At 49.9% G+C, this 20,171-nt stretch overlaps 1 protein-coding gene across 1 annotated transcript in view; it reads right to left on the bottom strand.

The window, feature by feature from the left end:
* Positions 1-11,637: 11,637 nt before the first annotated feature.
* Positions 11,638-20,171, bottom strand: part of Kcnk5 (potassium two pore domain channel subfamily K member 5) — a 43,861-nt gene continuing 35,327 nt past the window's right edge. Inside the window, exons 2-5 of the mRNA XM_036199445.1 lie at positions 18,704-18,815; positions 17,130-17,296; positions 16,783-16,951; positions 11,638-14,143 (exon numbers count right to left, since the gene is read on the bottom strand). Coding sequence (XP_036055338.1) covers positions 13,272-14,143; positions 16,783-16,951; positions 17,130-17,296; positions 18,704-18,815 — 1,320 coding nt within the window. The 3' untranslated portion in view covers positions 11,638-13,271. The remainder of the gene's footprint in view (positions 14,144-16,782; positions 16,952-17,129; positions 17,297-18,703; positions 18,816-20,171) is intronic.

Genomic DNA, 20,171 nt, shown 5'->3' with positions numbered 1-20,171 from the left:
GCAGTGAAGGATAAGGCTCTCAGCTATTGCTCTGACCTCTTGATTTTTAACTCTGCAACTGGCACTGTGCTTCTTATTTAACAAGACGGTTACATCTACATCCTCAATGATTTTTGACCAAGAAAATTCTCTAAGGTTTCAGTCTTGAGATATATCAAAGTAGCTGCACCGGCAAGAGCCACAGCTTTGCGTGAGACTCCAGATTCACAGGCATGGCAAGTGGGTTTGCAGCAGAATGCCTGCTACCATGGCTGGAGGTACTATCCTGGTTCGGATGGGCCAGAGGCTGGAGGATTCTGGGGTGGGGCTGAGGCCATGTCTGCCTAGGGCCATCAAAGTGTGTGGTATGACCTGTCACACCACAGCCATAGGTACCAAGAGCTCCAAAGAATGAACTCCTTTGTGATTAAGCTGTTGGATGCCAACCACAGCATCCTCCCTGGGCTCATCAGGGAACACAGGTATGTGGCACCGCCTTTTGCCTATGGTAGCATTAATGGAGACTGATGGAAGAGAGGCAGCTGGGACAGCTTAATTACATAGTTGCAGAATTCCATTTAATGTTTTTTAAGACAGGATCTTTATACATATGGCCTAGGATGGTCTTTTGTTCATCATATGCATAATACATAAACACACACACACATATGTGTAATATAGCTTTCTTTTGTTTTTTTGTGTTTTTTTTTGGGGGGGGGTTGGTTTTGGTTTTTCGAGACAAGGTTTCTCTGTGTAGCTTTGCGCCTGTCCTGGAACTCACTTGGTAGCCCAGGCTGGCCTCGAACTCACAAAAATTCACCTGGCTCTGCCTCCTGAGTGCTGGGATTAAAGGCGTGCACCACTACTTCCCAAACAACAGTGAAGGTTCTTTTTTTTTTTTTTTTTTTTTTTTTTTGAGCTGAGGATTGAACCCAGGGCCTTGTGTTTGCTAGGCAAGTGCTCTACCACTGAGCTAAATCCCCAACCAGCATGACATAGCTTTCTATCTCAGCTTCCCAATGCTGAGATGACTCCCCATGCCCAATCTTAGTAGTATTTTTTGTGATGTGTGTGTGCACGTGTATGTACAGACACATATGTGTATAAGTATGTAAGCACAGGGTGTGTATGTATGTGGAAACCAGAGATCAATCTTAGCTTTCTTCATGTGCTAGCTAGTTTGCTTTTTGAGATAGGGTCTCTCACTGGCCTGGAACTTATCCACTAGGCCAGACTAACTGGCCAGAGATCTCAGGAATCTCTGTTTCCCATCCTGTGATTCCAAGGATGAGCCATCATACCTGGCTTTCTTTTTATGGGGGTGCTGGGATCAAACTCTGACCTTCCCTCCAAGCTGCCTCTCAGCCCTGTGGTGTAATCTTCTTTTGCTCTGCTCTTGCCTTTTTCTTTAAGTGGCTAGTTTGATCGCCAGCTTGTAAAAGTTCTGAAAAGCAAGCCACTTGGCTCCCGTGAGCTAGCATAAGTGGACCCCAGTCAGAATCTTTCTCCATGGAGTGAACTGTTGAGGGCAGAGAACTGAGTGGCTAGAGAGAGACACAGGCACTGTCCTTCCTCCTCAGTCACCAGCATCAGGTGTCCTAGGCAACTTCCCCAAGAGCCAACAAACACAGGTCATCTGTGCTGCTGGTATGTGATGTCAATAGCCCTGACAGAGCAGCTCAGCTGGCCAGAGCCACAGGTGAGGGGATCAGAGAATGGAGATGTAAACACAGATGTCAGTGCAGAAGGGAAATGCAGGACAGCTTGGCAGGGGTGTGGGAAACACAACAACCCCAACCTCTGAGCTCTGCAGCCAGGTGTTCCCGGGACTTGGATACTTCTGAGCTTTTTCCCATTGCTCCTGAATCAAGACCTTTCTAAGTCAGAGCCCAGAAACCCCTAGTATGATTGTATGTGTGTGACTGTGCATGATTGTGTGTGTGTGTGTGTGTGTGTGTGTGTGTGTGTGTGTGTGTGTGTGTTCCCATAGAGGCCAGAAGCAAGTGTCAGATCTCCCTAGACCTGGAGTTACAGACAATCCTGAACCATTAAATGTGAGTGCTAGGAACTGAACTTGGGTCCTCTGGAAGACCTGGAAGTGCCCTTAACAACTGAGCCAATTCTCTAGTCCCCAAACTACCTTATTTTTTGAGACAGGGTCTCTCACTAAACCTGGAGCTCATGGGTTCATTTAGGTAGCTGGCCATCAAGCCAGAGGGATCTACCTGTATCTACCTGTCCAGTGCTGGGATGACACCTGCACATTGCTGAATCGGGCTTTTTTTTAATTTGAGTGATGAGGATCAGAAGTAAGGTCCTGCACTCGGGAGGCAGAGCCAGGCAGAACTCTGTGAGTTCAAGGCCAGCCTGGTCTACAGAGCGAGGTTTAGGACAGGAACCAAAACTACACAGAGAAACCCTGTCTTGAAAAAAAAAAAAAAAAAAAAAAAAGAATGAAGTAAGGTCCTTGCTTGGACAGCCATCACTTTATGGACTGAGCCATCTTCATGAGCCCTCTGGCGAATCTTGACTAGTCAGTGCTGAGCTGGGCTGGGCTGTTGGTTCCACTTCACTGGCCTTGTACACCCTATGGGGTGTGGCTGCGATTTGCAGGCAGGACACTGTCTCTGGGCACCCTTCTCTTAGAGCGGGTGGGTTGTGTCCCTAGCAGGCTTGCTGAGTAGCAGATACTCAAGTGAGAACCGGAGTTCTGCCTCTCCTTGTGTGACCTCAAGCCTCAGTTCTCAAGTGATGCTAATATTACCAGCCTCATACAGTGTGATTAAAGGAGAGAGTGTTCACAATAGTCCCTGCCTGAATGCAGTTGCTACCATAGTCGTTGGAGTCAGAGCCTGGGCCTTGGCAGCTCTAATAACTGAGGCACAGCCTCTCACCCACATTAGACCAACTCAACAAAATAATGGTGAAAAGAAGGGGGTGAGCAATTTTATTCATTGGGAAGAGAAAGAAAAAGATCCGGTGACTCCCCATTCACCTACCCAAACCCTTTGTGTGTGTGTGTGTGTGTGTGTGTGTGTGTGTGTGTGTGTGTGTGTGCGTGTGCCCTGACTAAGGTGCTGTGCTGTCCATCATCACTGTCCCTTCTCAGATCTCCCTTCACCAAGGTCTGACAAGTTATAAATCTCTTCTCTTGAAACAACATTTTTTGTCCGATTGGTGCCAGCCTGTCCCTTCTTCCAGCATAAAATTCCTGATAAAACTCGAGTTTCTTGGGGACTGTTGTTTCAGTAGTCACCACTGGCAAGTATCTCTTTGGAATATCCTCATCCTGCCAGTGAGGTAACATCCATGTGGGATTTAAATAAGAATGGTCCCCATAGGCTCATATATTTGAATGCTTGGTCATCAGGGAGTAGCAATACTTAGAAGGATTTGGAGGTGTGGCCTTATGGCTTTGAGGTTTCAGAAGCCCTTGCCAGGCCCCACTCTCTCTCTTTTCCTACTTCCTGCAGATCCAGATGCAGAACTCTCAGCTACTTCTCCAGCACCATGTCTGCCTGAGTGCCACCCTGCTCCCTGACATGACAATAATGGATTAAACCTCTGAAACTGTAAGCCCCTATAAAACACTTTCCTTTGTAAGAGTTGCTGTGGTCATGGTGCCTCTTCACAATAGAACACTAAGATAATTCATAAACACAGTAGGGCATCTTTACATGTACAGAAATGGCTATTAAGATCACCTGGCTGGCTAGACAGTGATGGCACACGCCTTTAATCCCAGCACTCCAGAGGGAGAGGCAGGTGGATCTCTGTGAGTTTGAGGCCAGCCTGGTCTACAGAGTGAGTTCCAAGACAGTCATGGCTACACAGAGAAACCCTGTCTGGAAAAAACAAAAAACAATAACATCAAATCACCTATCTGGATGATCATAGACTCCAGACCTCCCAACACATTTTACAGATAGCACAGAGGTCTAGAGACATGGAAACAGATGGGTCTTCAACAACCTGAGGATGAGAAATTGGACATGAGTGACATCTGGTCTCAGATTTGCTGTGTCTAGGGACAGAGTTTTCAAGTCAGGGTAAAAGGTGCTCTTTGGATCATGTATACCCAAAAGCTAGCCCACTTTGCATATTTTAGGGGTGTGTGTGTGTGTGTGTGTGTGTGTGTGTGTGTGTGTGTTTCCTGAGTTTATGTACACCACCTGTTTGGAGGAGCCCTTGAAGGCCAGAAGAGGAAATCGGATCCCCTGGAACTGGAATTTCAGGTGATTCTGAGCCATCATGTGATTGCTGGGAACAGGACCTGGGGTTTCTCTACAGAAGCAAGTTCTGTTAACCACTGAGCCATCTCTTCAGCCTCCTGCCTCACCACTTTATATTTTACTGTAGCTGCGGTGGGTGCCAGGGTGTCTCTTGACCTGTCTACCTCACAACTTTCTCCACAGCCCAGCAGACAGCCATTTGCTTGGGATAGGCAGCAAATGTCTGTTATTTCTTGCTGTGTAACAAACCATCCCCAAAGCTACAGACCACTGTATAGTCTCTCACTGAAGTCGAGCTGGAGGCTTGATCCCTAGTGGAACTATATTGAAGGGGATAGGACCTTTAAGAAGTAGAGTCTAGCAGGGTGGTGGTAGGGCACGCCTTTAATCCCAGCACTCGGGAGGCAGAGCCAGGCAGATCTCTGCGAGTTCGAGGCCAGCCTGGTCTACAAAGTGAGTTCCAGGAAAGGTGCAAAACTACACAGAGAAACCCTGTCTCGGAAAAACAAAAAACAACAGCAAAAAAAAAAAGTAGAGTCTAGGGAAGGGGACTAGACCTTTGGGGGCAACATCTTTGGAAGGAATTCTTGCCTGTTTTGTGAGCATGAATTGGTTATCCCAAGGGCAGGTTATTAAAATCAAATTCAGGTCTGGGGATGTAGCTCAGTTGATATAGTCCTTGCCTAACATGCATACAGCCCTGGGATTCAATCCAGGTACCCTATGAACTGTGGAAGCACATGGGAGAGAGGTAGAGGTAGGAGAATCAGTAGCTCAAGGTCATCCTTGGCTACATAGGGAGTTCAAGGCCAGCCTTGGCTAGAGACTGTTTCAAAAAATAAAATAAAAATCAATAAGTATAAATAAAAAATCAACTTTCTTGACTCATTCTCATTTTCTCTTGGTTCTCTCTCTGTCTCTGTCTCTCTCCCTCTTGCCATGTGATGTCATCCACCTTGAAGGCCTCACCAGAAGCCCTTGTCATTCCTATGCTCTGAGATCCCCAGCACTGAGATGAATAAACCTCTTTTCTTTATAAAGTACTCTATCTCAGGTATTTTGTTATAGCAACACAAAACAAACTAAAACACAGGCTTACTACAACCACCATCATTTATCTGCTCATAATTCTGCGATTTATAGGAGGGCTGGCTAGGTTCCTTGTGACATCACCTAGGGCTGGGATGTTCAAGTTGTTATCTCAGCTTGGCCAATCCTCTCACCACGTGGTTGGCGTCAGCTTTCTTCATAGCCTGGGTCTCAGGGTGCTTGGGTTTCTTAAATTATGATCACCTCCCCCGGCACGAAGCGTCAGGCTTTCCTATCCAGTTCAAAAATGCCAGAAATGACCTCTCTATTTTATAGCCCAAAACAGCCCAGGTGGGCTGGAAATGTAGTTCAGTTATAAAGGGTTTCTCTTCCCAGAACTGCAAAACAAACAGGCAAATAAAAGTTAGCCACATTTAAGGGGGCTCCTTTTGTTGGGCGATGTAACCAGTTCTCATTGCTAACAAGTTAACAGGAGGAAGACGCTTGTCTGAGGCATCCCTGAGTAAGCCTGTCCCATCCTTCACTGTGGAGGATGGTAGGAGACAGTTCCCCTGGGGCCGTTCTCAAGCCCTGAAAGTGGGAGCTCATAGATGAAAGAAGTCCTTCTGTCCAGAGAATCAGCCAGAGGGGAATGGCCTGCAGGGTCTTCACAGAGGCTTCCTAGCAGGAAGGAGCTCAGGCTTCACCCAGTGTGACTGGTTTAAAGCGCATCTCCAGACTAGGATGGTTCAGCAGTTTAGAGCCCTTAGAGAGGATTTGAGTTCTTTAGCACCATATTGAGCAGTTCACAATGGCCTGGAACTCCAGCTCCAGGGGCTCCAACACCCTCCTCTGACATCCTTGGTCATCCACACACATGTGATACACACACACACACACACACACACACACACACACACACACACACACACATGAGAGAGAGAGAGAGAGAGAGAGAGAGAGAGAGGCACATTAGTTAAACTTTAAATATTTTTGTTTGTTTTGTTTTGGTTTTGAGACAGGGTTTTTCTGAGTAGCCCTTGCTGTTCTGGAACTCTCTTGGTAGACCAGGCTGGCCTCAAACTTAGAGATCCACCTGCCTCTGCCTCCCAAGTACTGGGATTAAAGGCATGCACCACCACCACCACTCGGCTCAAAATAATTTTTTAAAAAGTATATTTCTATTGTCTCTTCTCCTTTCTCCATTATCACCCCACCTCTATTTCTGTTACTTCTGACCATCCCCCAGATCTTGCCTGAGGCCTTGCTCTCCTGGGCCCCAAACCAAGGGCACCACCAGATTTCCTCGTTTGCAAAAGGCCCTTCAGTCTAGGCTGTAAACTACTGCACCTGTCCGCCTCAACTTGTTGAGCAATCCCACATAGGAATGGGTGTGAAAGGGTTTTGTAAACAGTTGTGCATGGCTGGTGAAGGCAGAGGTATTCCAGAGACACACTAGAACCGGGGGCAGAGAACTCTGCTCCCATCATTTAGAAACACTAAGAAGTAAAGAGGAGGAGATGCACAGAAGGGGTTTGGAGCAATAGTGCTCTCAGGTGGGGAGATGCTGTGTCCTGGCCCTGCCCTCTCAGGACTCAGATGACTTGGCATAAGATGAGGTGACTCATCAGGCCACCTCACTCTGCCACAAGGTCCTTCAAGTTCATCCACCTGGCTGTGTTGGGACTCGCCCTTGTGGAAATAAGCTTCACCCCTGCTTTGGCCTCTGCCCCAGGAACAGAGGGACAGAATTACCAATGAGAAGGGTGGGACTTGGGGGACATTCACCCTGAATTTTTCCAAACACCAGAAAGCAGAGCCCATCTCCACACAGCCAGGCCCTGGTGGGAATCCAGTCCTTGCTACCCCAGTGAGTGGCTTTCGGCCAGGGGAGAGGTTACAGAGACGGGGAACTTGAACAGGCCACAGCAGTTTGAACAGAAGTGGTTTCCTGAGGGGACACTACCACACAGGAAAAGACACCCAGCCCGGACTCAGGGAGGGCTAAAGAGAGGCTATGGAAAGTTGACAGCAGATAGCTCCAAGAGAGGAAAGGCAGGTGAAGAAATGGGTCATGAATAATGTGAACATCCTGGAGATTCACAGGCTAGTTCGCACCTGGGGCCTGGGCCAGTTGTACCTGGGTTTCAAAATTGGGAATGTGGGGCCAGCAAGACAGCTCAGCAGATAAAGGCACTTGCTGTCCAGCCTCATGCCCTGAGTTCGATCCCCAGAACACACATAATGGAAGATTTCCATGTCCTGTAAGCTGTCCACTGACTTCCACAAATACAGTGTAGTTGTCCATTGACTTCCACAAATACAGTGTAGTTGTCCATTGACTTCCACAAATACAATGTAGTTGTCCACTGACTTCCACAAATACAATGTAGTTGTCCACTGACTTCCACAAATACAATGTAGTTGTCCACTGACTTCCACAAATACAATGTAGTTGTCCTCCTCCCCAAATAAATGCCTTGTTTGTTTGTTTGTTTGAAATCAGGAACTTGCTGTTCAAACATGTAGAGCAGATGGGCAGGGCTGAGACCAAACCTCGGGGGTCTCCCGAAGAGAGGTCTTTGCTGGAGACCTCTCCTTGGGCAATCTGCCCAACCTGCGCACTTCCTTCCCAGATTTAGGCTTCAGAAGGTCTCCAAGCAATCACCCTTGCCAGGCCTTCCCCAGGATGAGGTGACTGACACTCAAGGAGGTTGTTTTCTCCTCCTGCACCCTGGCCTCGTGACTCTTTTGGGGTCTCACAGGGAGGCAGAAAGGCAGCTGAGACAGAGTACGTGTGTTGGTTTCTCCATTTCTGACCTCCCCAGCCCCTCAGATGGCAGACTCCTTGAAGGCCAAAGCCTCAGCCACCTCCATCAGATTTTGAGGGTGTCTTCCTTATCAGATTAGGGACTGCCAGAGGGAGATGTGAGGAACTGGAATGCAAGTCTAGGCAGGTGTTTCCTGCCACCTCATAGCTGTTTGAACTTGGGGAAAATTGCTCTCTTCAGCTTCTTCATTTGTAAAATGAAGTTAATGATACGTTAGGCTTAAGAGACGTAGATAAAAGAGATCTTAGAGCTTTCTAACGCAGTGGATGGTGCGAAAACTCACAACCAGTCAAGTGCAGAGAACAAGCAAGCGTCTGTGGGGTGCTCCACCACAAATGGGGCATCTGTAGCATACCCCGACCCCAAAGCTCAGGGAGCATCGTGGAAGAGGGGGCGGAAAAGAGCCAGAGGTCAGGGAGAATTGGGGCAAACCATGTCTTTTGAACATGACAGGACCACTCCACACATGACCTCAACAACATGGTTGCCTGCACAAGACCCACCGCACAAGATCACCCCAGTCAACACGGCAGCATGCGTGGGGGATGCGCTCACCAGCCCCCATCCCTAACTGAGGAGCTATTGACAACTGATAACTACAAGAGGCAGCAGAGTCCGTTTTCTCTAAGACTGTGGCCCCTGGCATGTCCACTGTGCTCCAGGGGGTGGCCTCTCACCCATGTCCACAAATTGGACTCAATGGGTTATTTTTTAAAATGACGATATGAAGTTGGGAGGGGGTGAGAAATGAATCTGGGAAGAGTCAGGGGGAGGCATAGAGTAATATTCCTAGAGTAAATACAATAGAGTAATATGTAAGATAAATATAACAGAGTAGATATAATCAGAATATGTTGAATGCATGCATGGGATTCTCAAAGAATTAATAAAATGCTCTATTTTTTTTTTTTCTTTTTAAGTTCCAGGAGCTAGAGAGAAGGCTCAGCTGCTGTAAGGGCATGTACTACTCTTGTAGAGGACCTGAGTTCAGTTCCCAGCACCCACATCAGGCAGTCCAAAGCCAAGTGTAAACTCCAGCTCTAAGGGATGTGACACCCTCTTCTGGCCTCCTCAAGTATCTGCACTCATATGCACATACCCACACAAGACACAGACATATAATTTAAGATTAGAAAATAAATCTTAGAGAATATAAAAAAAAAAAAAAAGAGACTGGGAACTACTCAAACAAATGAGTATCAGTACCCATCCCACACTCTGAAAAGTGACCAGCATCACTCACTCCCTGGATACAGGGTCATCTGTCATCCCTACCTAGCAGCACCAGAAGTTTGGGTACCTCACCCAGTACAGAGAAGGTGACCAGTTAAGAGTGGCCGCAGGGCAGTGAGCACAGTGATACTGATGGAGAGAAGGGGGATCTCTTATGCCAGGGCAGGAAAGCTTCTGGGGGCAGCAAAGCCTAGAGGCTGCTGGAAGGGGCAGTCTGCTGGAGTAGGAACACCATGGACTTTCACTGAGTCTGTTGGTCTCGCTCATCTGGGACACTGGCCCAGGCTATGGATAATCCAGTGGCTTCAATGGGGGCTGTCCATGCCAGAGTGTCCAGTGACTACTGAGCCTCAGGCCTGCTCACTGCTCTCCCCACCTGTCTCTTACCCCTGCTATATGCCCTTCTCTGTCCATGGCCACTCAGGAAGCTAGGGAGCCCAGGGCTCTGCTGTGGCTACTGTGCAGCCTCTCCTACATGTTCAGAAAGCTCCAGATCAAGTTTGACCATAGGAAGACCACAGCCCGACCCTCTTCGGTGTATGCTGGCAATCTGCAGTGTGTCCACTTTAGCTGTGGCCCCGAAAGCCACTCCCTGAGTCTCAGTTCCAGTGTACGGTAACTGGTGTTTCTGGAACAGAAGGGCTATGCTATGTCTTAAATGTCAGAGGAGTTTGTGAAGCAACCTTGTACTAAATTAAGGGTGTCGGTGTGATGATGCTTTTATCTTAAGGTCAAAGTCAAACCACAAAGTAGAAAGCCTTGGACCTATGTCTGAGTGTGTCTGTGTGTGTGAGTGTGTGTGTGTGGGGGGGGGTGGATAGGCAGATGGGAAGATGGCTCAGTGGGTTAAAATACTACAGTTAGCTGCATCTGTGAACCATGCCCTCGTGAAGGATGTTCGTTCCCAGACGCTTTGGGCTCCTGAGCACTGGGATTACAGGTGTGAGTGACCACACCAGTCACATTTTTTTGTTTTTGTTTTTTTTTCAAAGACAAGGTTTCTCTGTGAGGCCCTGGCTGTCCTGGAAGTCACTCTGTAGCCCAGGCTGGCCTTGAACTCACAGAGATCCGCCTGCCTGTGCCTCTGAGTGAAGGCAGGCACAGCCGCCACCCAACCCAGGCAAAATTTTTAAAGATTTACTTGTGTGTTTATGAACATGAGCACGTATGTACAGGTTGGTCAGAGCTTTTCCAGAATAGTTCCCTCCTTCCACCCTAATTTTTGAGGCAGGGTCTCACTATTTCTGCCACTGTGCTATGCACAGGAGCTCCACCTGATTCTCCAACTTGCTTCTCACTCTAGGGATGCTGGGGCTGGAACTGGGCTCCAGTCACCTCATTTGGCTTTTTAATTGTACTCTGGGGATCAAACTGCAGTCAGGGTCACTTGGCAAATGTTTCTACCTGTGACTAATCTCTCCAGCTCACATTTTTTTTTCAAACGGAGTGTCCATGCTGTTTCCAAACTCCTTGAGTTGAGAAAGTCCTGCTTCACCCAGTTGGTGATGGGAGACCTTCCAGTGATGTCAGACCCACTACAAACCTACTAGCCATCTTCTCATCCCATCATGATGGCTGTGGACAGACCAGGAACTGTGCTGCCTGGGTTCAAATCCAACCTCCCCATTTTTACTAGTGTTTGCACAGCTTTGTGCCTCAGACATCTGTCTGCTTCTTGCTCCATTGTTTCTGGGGCAGAACCACTGCAAAGTGAAGGCTTTTTTCCTTTACGCTTTGCTGGATGTAAAGTCTGTAGAAAGGTATCTGGAAGCTAGTGAGGAGCAGACTTGGCCACCACCATCCTACCAGTCCTCATCAGCCTTAATTGTCAATTTGGCACTATCTGAAAGGAGAGCCTCCGCTGAGGAGCTGCCTAGATCAGATTGACCTGTGAACACAGCTGTGGGAAATGGTTTGGATTATAATTCATGAAGAAGAGCTCAACCCTCTGGGGGAAGAGCCATCCCTAGGTGGTCCTGGGCTGTATAAGAAACCTAGCTAAGCATGAGCCTGTAATGAGTCATAAGTCAAGCCAACAAATGATGTTCTTCCATAATTCCTGCCCCCAGGTTCTTGTCCTGGCTTCTCTTGATGATAGACTGTGGCCTGGAAGCGTGTAAGGCAAATTAACTTTTCCTTAGATTGCTTTGGGGCAGATCAGTCAGAAGACCTGCTCCTGGATGGTCTTGTTTGAGTTCTTGATCTCCACACCTCTTCTGCTCTACCCCAATCCTTCTGACCTACTGACATTAGCCAGTCCTGAGTCTTCTTGCTCACCCACCCTCCCCCACCCTGCTCCCAGCCCCACACACCACACAGCAAGTGGGCTTGTTCATGTGTTTTATTGTAAAAATGTTCAAATAAATTACATCTGCCTTCACCACCAGTACATGCATACAGTGGTTAGTGTGGCTCCAAGACATTCAGCCTAGGACACTTTTCACAGGAGCCAGGCTGTTCCTCCCACCCTGAGGCTAGTGTGGCCTCTACAACCGCTTAAAGAGTGGGGTGTGGACACCCACCTCTCACTGTCACCATGGGGGGGAGCCTCTGGCCCTATATGCCCCTCAGCAGAATTCACGTGGCAAGGGAAGGGGCTGAGGCAGGTTATCCGCTGAACTGGCAACTCACATCTCCTAGCCAGCACACAGTGACCTGCAGTGGTGTTCCCCCAGCTCTGCACGAGACCTTGGCTGACATTACCACAAAAGGACAAGCAGAGTTGGGAAGACAACAGAGTGCCTGTACAGGCATCCATTCCACTTGCAGGGACCCTGTTCTGTATTGGCTCCGAAGCCATTGACAGATTCTGGGTATAAAAAGAACAGTTCATAAAAAAATTATTAATAACAAAAAACATTTAGGCCAGAGTGGGCTGGCTGGAGGTTGAGCATCGAGGACTTACTTATACAGCAGCTAGTTCCCAGACCTCACCAGGAACATCTGGTCCAGTAAGATTCACATTTTCTTTTCTCCCCAGCACAAATGCATACACACACACGCCCATTGGCACCTACACACACTACCACCACAGCGGCTGGAGAGGGGAGCTCAATTCACAGTTCTAGAAGCCAAGAACAGTGTGGCCTCACCCCACAGGCCCCACTAAGAGAAGAGTGAGGGGGAGGGGAGGCAGTGAAGGAATCCCCAGGAAAAGAGATGGTGGTTGAGAGTGTGGGTGCCCAGGCTGGGGCTGGGACTTCTACGTCCATCAGGCAGGGGCTGAGGGGCCTGCACCTCATGTCTGAGCTCCCTAGTTTCCACAGCCACCCCCATTTCTCCTGCACCCCCAGGGTACAGAAAGCCTTGGGCCTGCTGTTGCTACACAGAGAGACTCTGAGATGGGACAAGGCTCTGGGACCACCCTCCCTCTCCCACAGCCCCTGCCCTGAGATTTGCAGTAAAGGGCTTGCTGGGCAGAGTAATGAGTGGATGGGCAGATGGGTCCTGTTACTACTGGGGTGCTGAGGTGCCCCAAACCCCCATCATATCTGTGCTTCTCCAGAACACTTGAAGAACTCCTACACGACAACCCTGGGTCTTACAAACTCCTTCCAAACACCTAGCTTAGTGCAAGGCACATAGGCGTTGCCCATTAACACTGGTGAACTCAGCTGAAGCTCCTGGCCTCAGAGAACCGTCTGATAGTCAACCGAAAGATGGGGGAAGCCGAAGGCAGAGGCCGTCTAGGGTGAGTGCTCACCCTGCAGGCCCCGAGTCAGCAGAAACTCCTGCCAGGCAGGCAGGCCCAGGACAGCTGCCTTTCCATGGGAGCCATAGAATGGAGGCCTGTCCTGGGCCGACGTCACATCCCATGGAAGCAACCAGCTGGAGAAGACAGAAGGAAAAGCAGGCCCCTGGCTCCCCACCTCATTTCCAGGCCCTCTCCTCGGGGGTCTGGCCATCACAGGATAACCCGGGTGAGGGGAAGAAGCCACTGGAGAGCAGGTGGGGAGCCAGGCCCGCCTCACGTGCCTCTGGGGCTGTCTGCCTTGTTGTACTCATTCATCAGCTGCTCATAAGGCACAGAGAGCTCCGACTCGGTGCTGGTGAAGGTGGACTCATCTGATGAAGGGAATTCACCGGTGCTCAAGGGCGCCTCAGCCACAGCCCCCTGTTGAGGCTGCTCCTTTGAGGCCAAGTTGTCCTCCACGGAAGACTTGGAGGTCTCCTCATCCGAGAGGCCGGTTTCCTCATTTTCAAAGGTAATGTTGGCATTTTGGAAGATGAGCGGGTGGTAGTCCAGGGCCTCCCATGGCTCACCCTCCTCGCTGATCCGGTCCAGCTGGTTAATAAACACTTCAGCGGTTGGGTAGCCATCTTCAGGGGCCTGCGCCTCAGTCTCCGCACCAGCTGGCCTCGACACATGACCTTTGCTTCTGAGAGTCTGAGATACCTCCTCTAAGCTGGGCACTCGGTTCTTGGAATAGACCACCAAAGGTACGAGGGACGCAGGGATGTTAGACAGTCCATCCCCTTGAGGTCCCAGCCCATGTCCCGGTCCTGGGACCCTCTCCCCACCCCCACCAGCTTTCATTGCCTTCTTCCCGATCTGTTTGATGAGGTCGTTGTAGGTCTCCTCTTTTTTGGACAGGAAACTGAAGATGTTGACGTCTTTGGAGGCAGTACTCCCAGCCATCTGCAGAGCCTTCCGGGAGTGTGGGGAGCTCTCAAAGGATTCCTTCCGCCGCCGCCGCCTCTTCTTGATGGCTTTGTGCACTTCCACAAACATGCTCACCTTCCAGTTGACAAAGAGGGACAACCAGGCCAGCCCCAGGTAAATCCAAAGCTCCACAAAGTAGCGGTACAGGGCATGGTAGTTGGCATCAGGGTTCACACCTGTGAAGACAGGAAGCCCAGAGGGTCAGCAGAGGCCTACCAAAAGCCATGGCTGACACTGTGCTGTCTAAGTGAACACCATGCAGAGCACAGTGTCAAAGAAGGGACCTGGGGAGACAGCCCAGGAAGAAGTGCTTGAAAGACAAGGGCCTGAGCTGCAGCATCAGAATCCACATAAGGCTGCAGAGCTGGCTCCACAGTTAAGGGCGCTGGTTGTTTCTCTTAGAGGATCCACGTTCAATTCCTAGCACCAACATGGCTGTTCACAACCATCTGTAACTCTAGTTCCAGGGGCTCTGATGCCCTCTTCTGGCCTCTGAAGGTATCAGGCACACAGACACAAATGCAGGCAAAAACCCCTTGCACATTTAAAAAAAAAAAAAAAAAAGTTTATATATGTTTTTCAAGAATTCGCACAAGGGGCTGAAAAGATGGCTCAGCAGTTAAAAGCAGTGGCTGCTCTTCCAAAGAACCCAGGTTCAATTTCCAGCACTCACATGGCAGCTCACAAATGTCTGTGATTCTAGTTCCAAGGGATCTGACACCCTCACACAGACATACATGTAGGCAAAACACCAATCACTGCTCATAAAATAAAAATAAATAATAATAAAAAAAAGGGCAGAAGAATCCACTTAAAAGGCCAGGTATAATGGAATGCAGCTATACTCCCAGAGCTGAAGACAGGCGGGGCCCTGAGGCTTACTGGCCAATCAGTCTAATAGACGAGCTCCAGGATAAGGAGATTCTGTCTCAAGAAACCCAAGGGTGGATGGCTTCTGAGCAAATTACCCCTGGGGTTGACTCTGTGCATGTGTGTGTGTGTGTGTGTGTGTGTGTGTGTGTGTATGTGTGTATGTGTGTGCGCACACGCACACACACACACCTAGACTACCCTCACCTATCTTCTTCCTCAAGGACTGTGGCTCCAGCCCAGCCCAACTCTGAGCCCCAGTTTCTCCAACTGCAAAAAAGCCAGAACTGGGGCTACTTTCGGGTTGAGGAGAGTTAAAGGCTCTTGGGGTGACTGCTGAACAACAGCTAGCTCATTAGTAGTTGAGCTGCCCATTTCTCTGCTCCTCCGAGCCAGTGAGTGCATCACAGCTCAGTTAAAAACCGAATGGAAACTCAACATTAGGGGTGCTGGCAGCCTCTGCACCAGGGAGGGACCAACTGATTTACTGTGAAGGATGCCGGTGGACGGGTCAAGACGACCCAGGAAGCACCGACCTGGCAAGAAGCACTCTAAACTCTTTATCCTCCTCCAAGGTGGAGTCTGCCTCCCTGTCTCTGCCCTCTTCAGGGTAGCGCTTTGACTGGTCGGCCTGGAGGGCTCCACCACTCTGCAAACTCCTCTGTGATAACAGGCTCCAGAAAGTCTTTCACCCTGAAGCTTCCGAGGTTCTTCTCCCTTCTAGAATGAGTTAAGAGTTCCTTCATGGTCAGGAGACACGGCTCAGTGGGTAAAGCTGCTTGCCTGAGGACCTGAGTTTGATCCGCAGGACACCGCTCTGGAAAACTGTTCCCTGACCTCCACATGTGCCACCCCGATACACAAATGAATAAATGTAATTTTCAAAGACAGACTTTGTAACTTTGTATTTGCAGCTACCTCAATCTTCATCCTGCCTTCCAAGATGGGAAGGAACTTAAGTGAAGGGCCTAAAAGAGGCAACCTCCAGCCCCGATTAGGGCCTTCCCCAGAGCAGGAGCTAGAGCCCCCGAGTGAGGAGGTGCCTCGCTCTGATGGCAACCTTACATAGGACTCCTGATCATGAGCAGAGTCGGAAGACAGCAGCAATGAAGTCACAGCCTCACATAGCCGATTTCTACCCTTCAGTGCCAGGGAAATGAAGCGGATTCAAATGTGCAGCTATTGTTACAGACACTAAACATGGGAGGACGGGTCTGGTGTCTCACTGGAGCTCAGAAGTATGGCTAAAGGAACCACAGGCTTCCCCTCAGCAGGCTCTGGGGCCCTGGAACTAAACAACACACAGGCTGCGTCTCTCATTTTATGTCCAGACAGCAGGCAGGCCCCAGGAAGCTGGGGTCAGGAGCGTCCACTAGAGCAAGCGTCCTGTTCCCTCCACCCACTCAGCTGTCCCCCACAGCATTCCACACAAAAAGGAGCAGAGGCATGACCTCCACCTGCCCTTTGCTCTGGGCAGAGCAGCTGGTGCAGTGACCTCTGGGAGCAGAGGTGGAGGTCAATGGGGAGGCCACAGCCTGACACTGGTTCAAAGAGGGCTTCAAGAAAGTTAGGAACCAGGAGGCTATGCAGGCCATAGGCGCAAGGCATTGAGCATGGGTGGCTGGGACTGGTACAGGCCCCCACACAAAGGGGACAAAGAACCTCTTCATTGCCTGTGGGGATTAAGCAGAGGAGGAGTGCAGGGCTGAGGGGGCAGGGCAGTGGGGAGAAAGCCTCCCTTGTCTGGGAGCTAGCTACCCTGGCTCAGCTCTGTGTGCGTGCATGCGTGCATGCGCGAGTACATGCGTGCGTGCGCACAGGGTCAGGAGAGAGATGAAAAAACATCCAAGAGGAGAGGATACTAATCAGGTACCCAACAAAGGTCCTCAAACCGAAACTGGAGATGGTGATAGGGCAGAGGTCGGGGAAGGAGGCAGGCACTCACCGGCCACAAAGTCCCCAAAGCCAATGGTGGAGATGGTGATGAAGGAGTAGTAGAGACCTTCGATGTAGTTCCACTCTTCCGTCACCATGAACACAAAGGGTGGGATCACCAGGTGAACCAGGACGCCCCACACGATGAAGATGGCCGTGCACGTGATCTGAGCCTTCCGCTGGTGGGGTGATGGGACAGCGAGTCAGCCCTGGGAAAGACTCCAGGATCCCGGCAGGGATCCAGAGCCCAAGGCGCTCCAGCAGACCTAGCAGGGCAGCCGTCATCTGTGCCAACACCTCTCCTCCCGTCACGGCCCCTCCCACCCCTTCACTCTGCACCCAGGCTTTGGGACATACCAGGCTCACTCCTCTCCTAGTAAGAAACTGGCCCAGCCTCTTGGCACGTCCCCCGAAGAACTTGCCCAGGGCGCTGATCCACGTCAGGCACAGTGGCACCCCGAACAGACCATAGAAGACACAGAAGAGGCGCCCAGCTGGGGTCTTGGGAGCCACGTTGCCATAACCTGAGGGAAGACAGAGTGAAGCAAGGGACACATCACAGCCAAGAACATGGAACCACCACAACTGGGTTCTTGTCTCTTGTGTGTATGCAAACACGCACGCATGCATGCATGCACGCACACCAGCTTCAGAGGGACACATTCTTTAAGATAAACTGATCCTGTTCTAGTAACATAGATATATAAGCAATATTTCCCCCTGATCATGCTCTGACCCTGGTCATTTGTACAACTTATCTCTACAGGAAGGGCTTTGTCCCCGCCATTATATTGGGACCTCCCTGCAGGAGGAGGGGACCATCATTAGGGGCTCCACTGGTTCATTTGGTACAGAGATGCCCTGCCCTCACTGGTTCGATACCCAGAAGTAGTGTGGAGAATAGACTCCAAAGTCGGCCACTCCTAATCCCCCTGCCCTTAAGCAAACGCTCATGTCAAGGTGTAGTCCATGAGTCTGGGTATCAGTGATGTGGTTGGCCAGAGGGGCAGAAGCGATGCAGGCAGGTGAGGCTGGGAAAGCCCACTGCGATTCCCTGCCTTCACGCACTTTGGGGAATCTTCCTTCTTGGAGCCCGGCTGCAGAGCCACATGCAGAGGCCCTGCACATTCAGTCTCAACCAGCCATCAGCACCAATGGTCAAGCAGTAGGTGGGAGAAGCCAGCCTGGCTGGCAGGCCAGTGGGGCAGCCACTATTTGATTACCATATGCTGCAGAGCCCCACACAAGAACTGTCAGCTGAAACTAGCCAAACCCGAAAGATGGAAGACAGTAACTGCTTTAAGCCACTGACTTCTAGAGTGGCCAACCATGCAGCAGAGAACACTGGAGCTTTGTGCGGTGAGCAGTCTGTCTAAGCTGTGTGGCTCTGGCCATCAGGCCATGGCAATATTTCTGCTTAAAGGGACCAAGCAGAATTCAGAACCTTGGAATCCATGTAAAGGTTGGGTGGGTGTGGTGGCCTATAGCATCCCAGCACACAGGTGGCAAAGACATGGGATGCCTGGAACAAATTGACCACACTAGCCAAAATGGTGAACTTTTAGTTTGGTAGAGACCATGCCTCCGTATATAAAGTAGAGAGCAATCAAAGAAGACACCCATGTCAACCTTGAACTCCCGCACACATGCATCTACGCACACGTGTATGCCCACACAAATACAAACACACACACTTACATGCACACACCAACACACACACATACATAAAGATACACTCAGTATCTATGGAAGTATTTGCACAGGTATAGCCAATCACCCAGGACTTACTAAGTCCCTCCTAATCAGAAGGCCAGGCTAAAACTGTATGTGACTTGATGGCCAACGTGGCTTTAGTCACTAAAGTTGGATTCCTACAAGGTTCTGAGGAGTGAGGATGTGGACGTGGGTATACCAAGTCTAAGGGGACTCACCAATGGTGGTGATAACCGTGGCTGCAAAAATCATGGCATTAGGCCAGTTCCAGTTGTTGAAAGTCTGGTTCCCTGTAATGGCCACACCCTGATCTGCAGCATCAGACACCACCTATAAAGAGAACCACAGGGAAGGTCAAGACTGAGACGATTTCTGAGCGACAGAGATGTAGCTCAGTGGTAGAGTCCCCCTTGCCTAGCATGCATCCATACTCTGAGCTCTGTTCCCAGCACAGCATAAACCTGGCATTATGGCACACACTTATAAATGCCAACACTGAAGAGGGAGCAGGAGGAGCTGGGCAGTGGTGGTGTATAATCCCAGTACTCAGGAGGCAGAGGCAGGAGGATCTGAGTTTGAGGCCAGCCTGATCTACATAGTGAGTTCCAGGATAGCCAGGGCTACAAAGAGAAACTCTGTTTCGAAAATCCAAAAAAAGAGGAGAATGATCAGGATTATCCTTTGAAGTCAGCCTGGGCTACCTGAGACCCTACCCCAAACCAATGACACACCTCAGAGCGTCTTCATTTAACCATCCTAATATCTAGCAGTGTCTGTATTAAATAGTCGAAACATTTTATAGAGGAACATCGAAGCTGAATGATCTACCCAGGTCCACATAGCTAGGGAGAGACATGAAACCAGGCACCAGTTCCCAAATCACCCACAGAGCTGAGAAAGCCTGTACCACAGGCTGCTGGGAAGAGGGCTTTTCAAAAGAGTTCCCAGGTGGTGCTGGTCCTAGGACTGAACTCTAAGAGCTATGTGATTATTCCACCTCTCTAGGAGGCAGATGACACGCAATCAATTCAGAAGTCCCCTGTTCCTAAGTCCTCCTTGGCCTGGGAAGGAACTTCCAACCATTTTCCTGGTGGGATGGCCACTGAGTTCAGCTCAGTATCCTCTTGAGGCCAAGGATACATGTCCAAGGATACATGTCCCTGAGGATATGTAAACCAGCTAACCATTCTTTCCCCCATACTAAGGATGCTCATGAGCCCTCCTCCTGACAGGCTCCCCTTCCCCTCCCTGGAAAGCCTTTCTTCTCTCTGTCCTGGGCTAAGCCACTGTCAGAGCAGGGTGGTGAGTACATCTCAGGGTGATCAAAATTGTGTTACTAGTCCCCCAAGTTTCTAACAGGTAGGAGGCCCCAGGACAGGCATCATCTACTCCAGGATTCCAGGATGTCCTGAGAAGTACCAAACCTGGTTCCACACACCTCTACCTGCCTCACTCCAAACTTCAACTCTGCCCACCACTCAACTCAACCTACCAATGGAGCTGTATCAGCTGCCAGAGCCTGTACCCAAGAGCCCCATAAGGGGCTCTAAATCTGAGAGTGGGGGTTTCAAGTTCTGCCATCGAAGATCAGCCCCAGGGTGACCCATCAGACTAAAGACCAGGAACTCAGCCAAGTTTCCTATAAAAGCCAAGCCAAGGACAGCGGGGAACAGAGTGAGGGGTGGA

The sequence above is a fragment of the Onychomys torridus genome, chromosome 9, assembly GCF_903995425.1.
Source record: "Onychomys torridus chromosome 9, mOncTor1.1, whole genome shotgun sequence".
NCBI lineage: Eukaryota > Metazoa > Chordata > Mammalia > Rodentia > Cricetidae > Onychomys > Onychomys torridus.
Note: the sequence above shows the minus strand (reverse complement) of the source record. Positions and strands in the feature narration are given on the sequence as shown.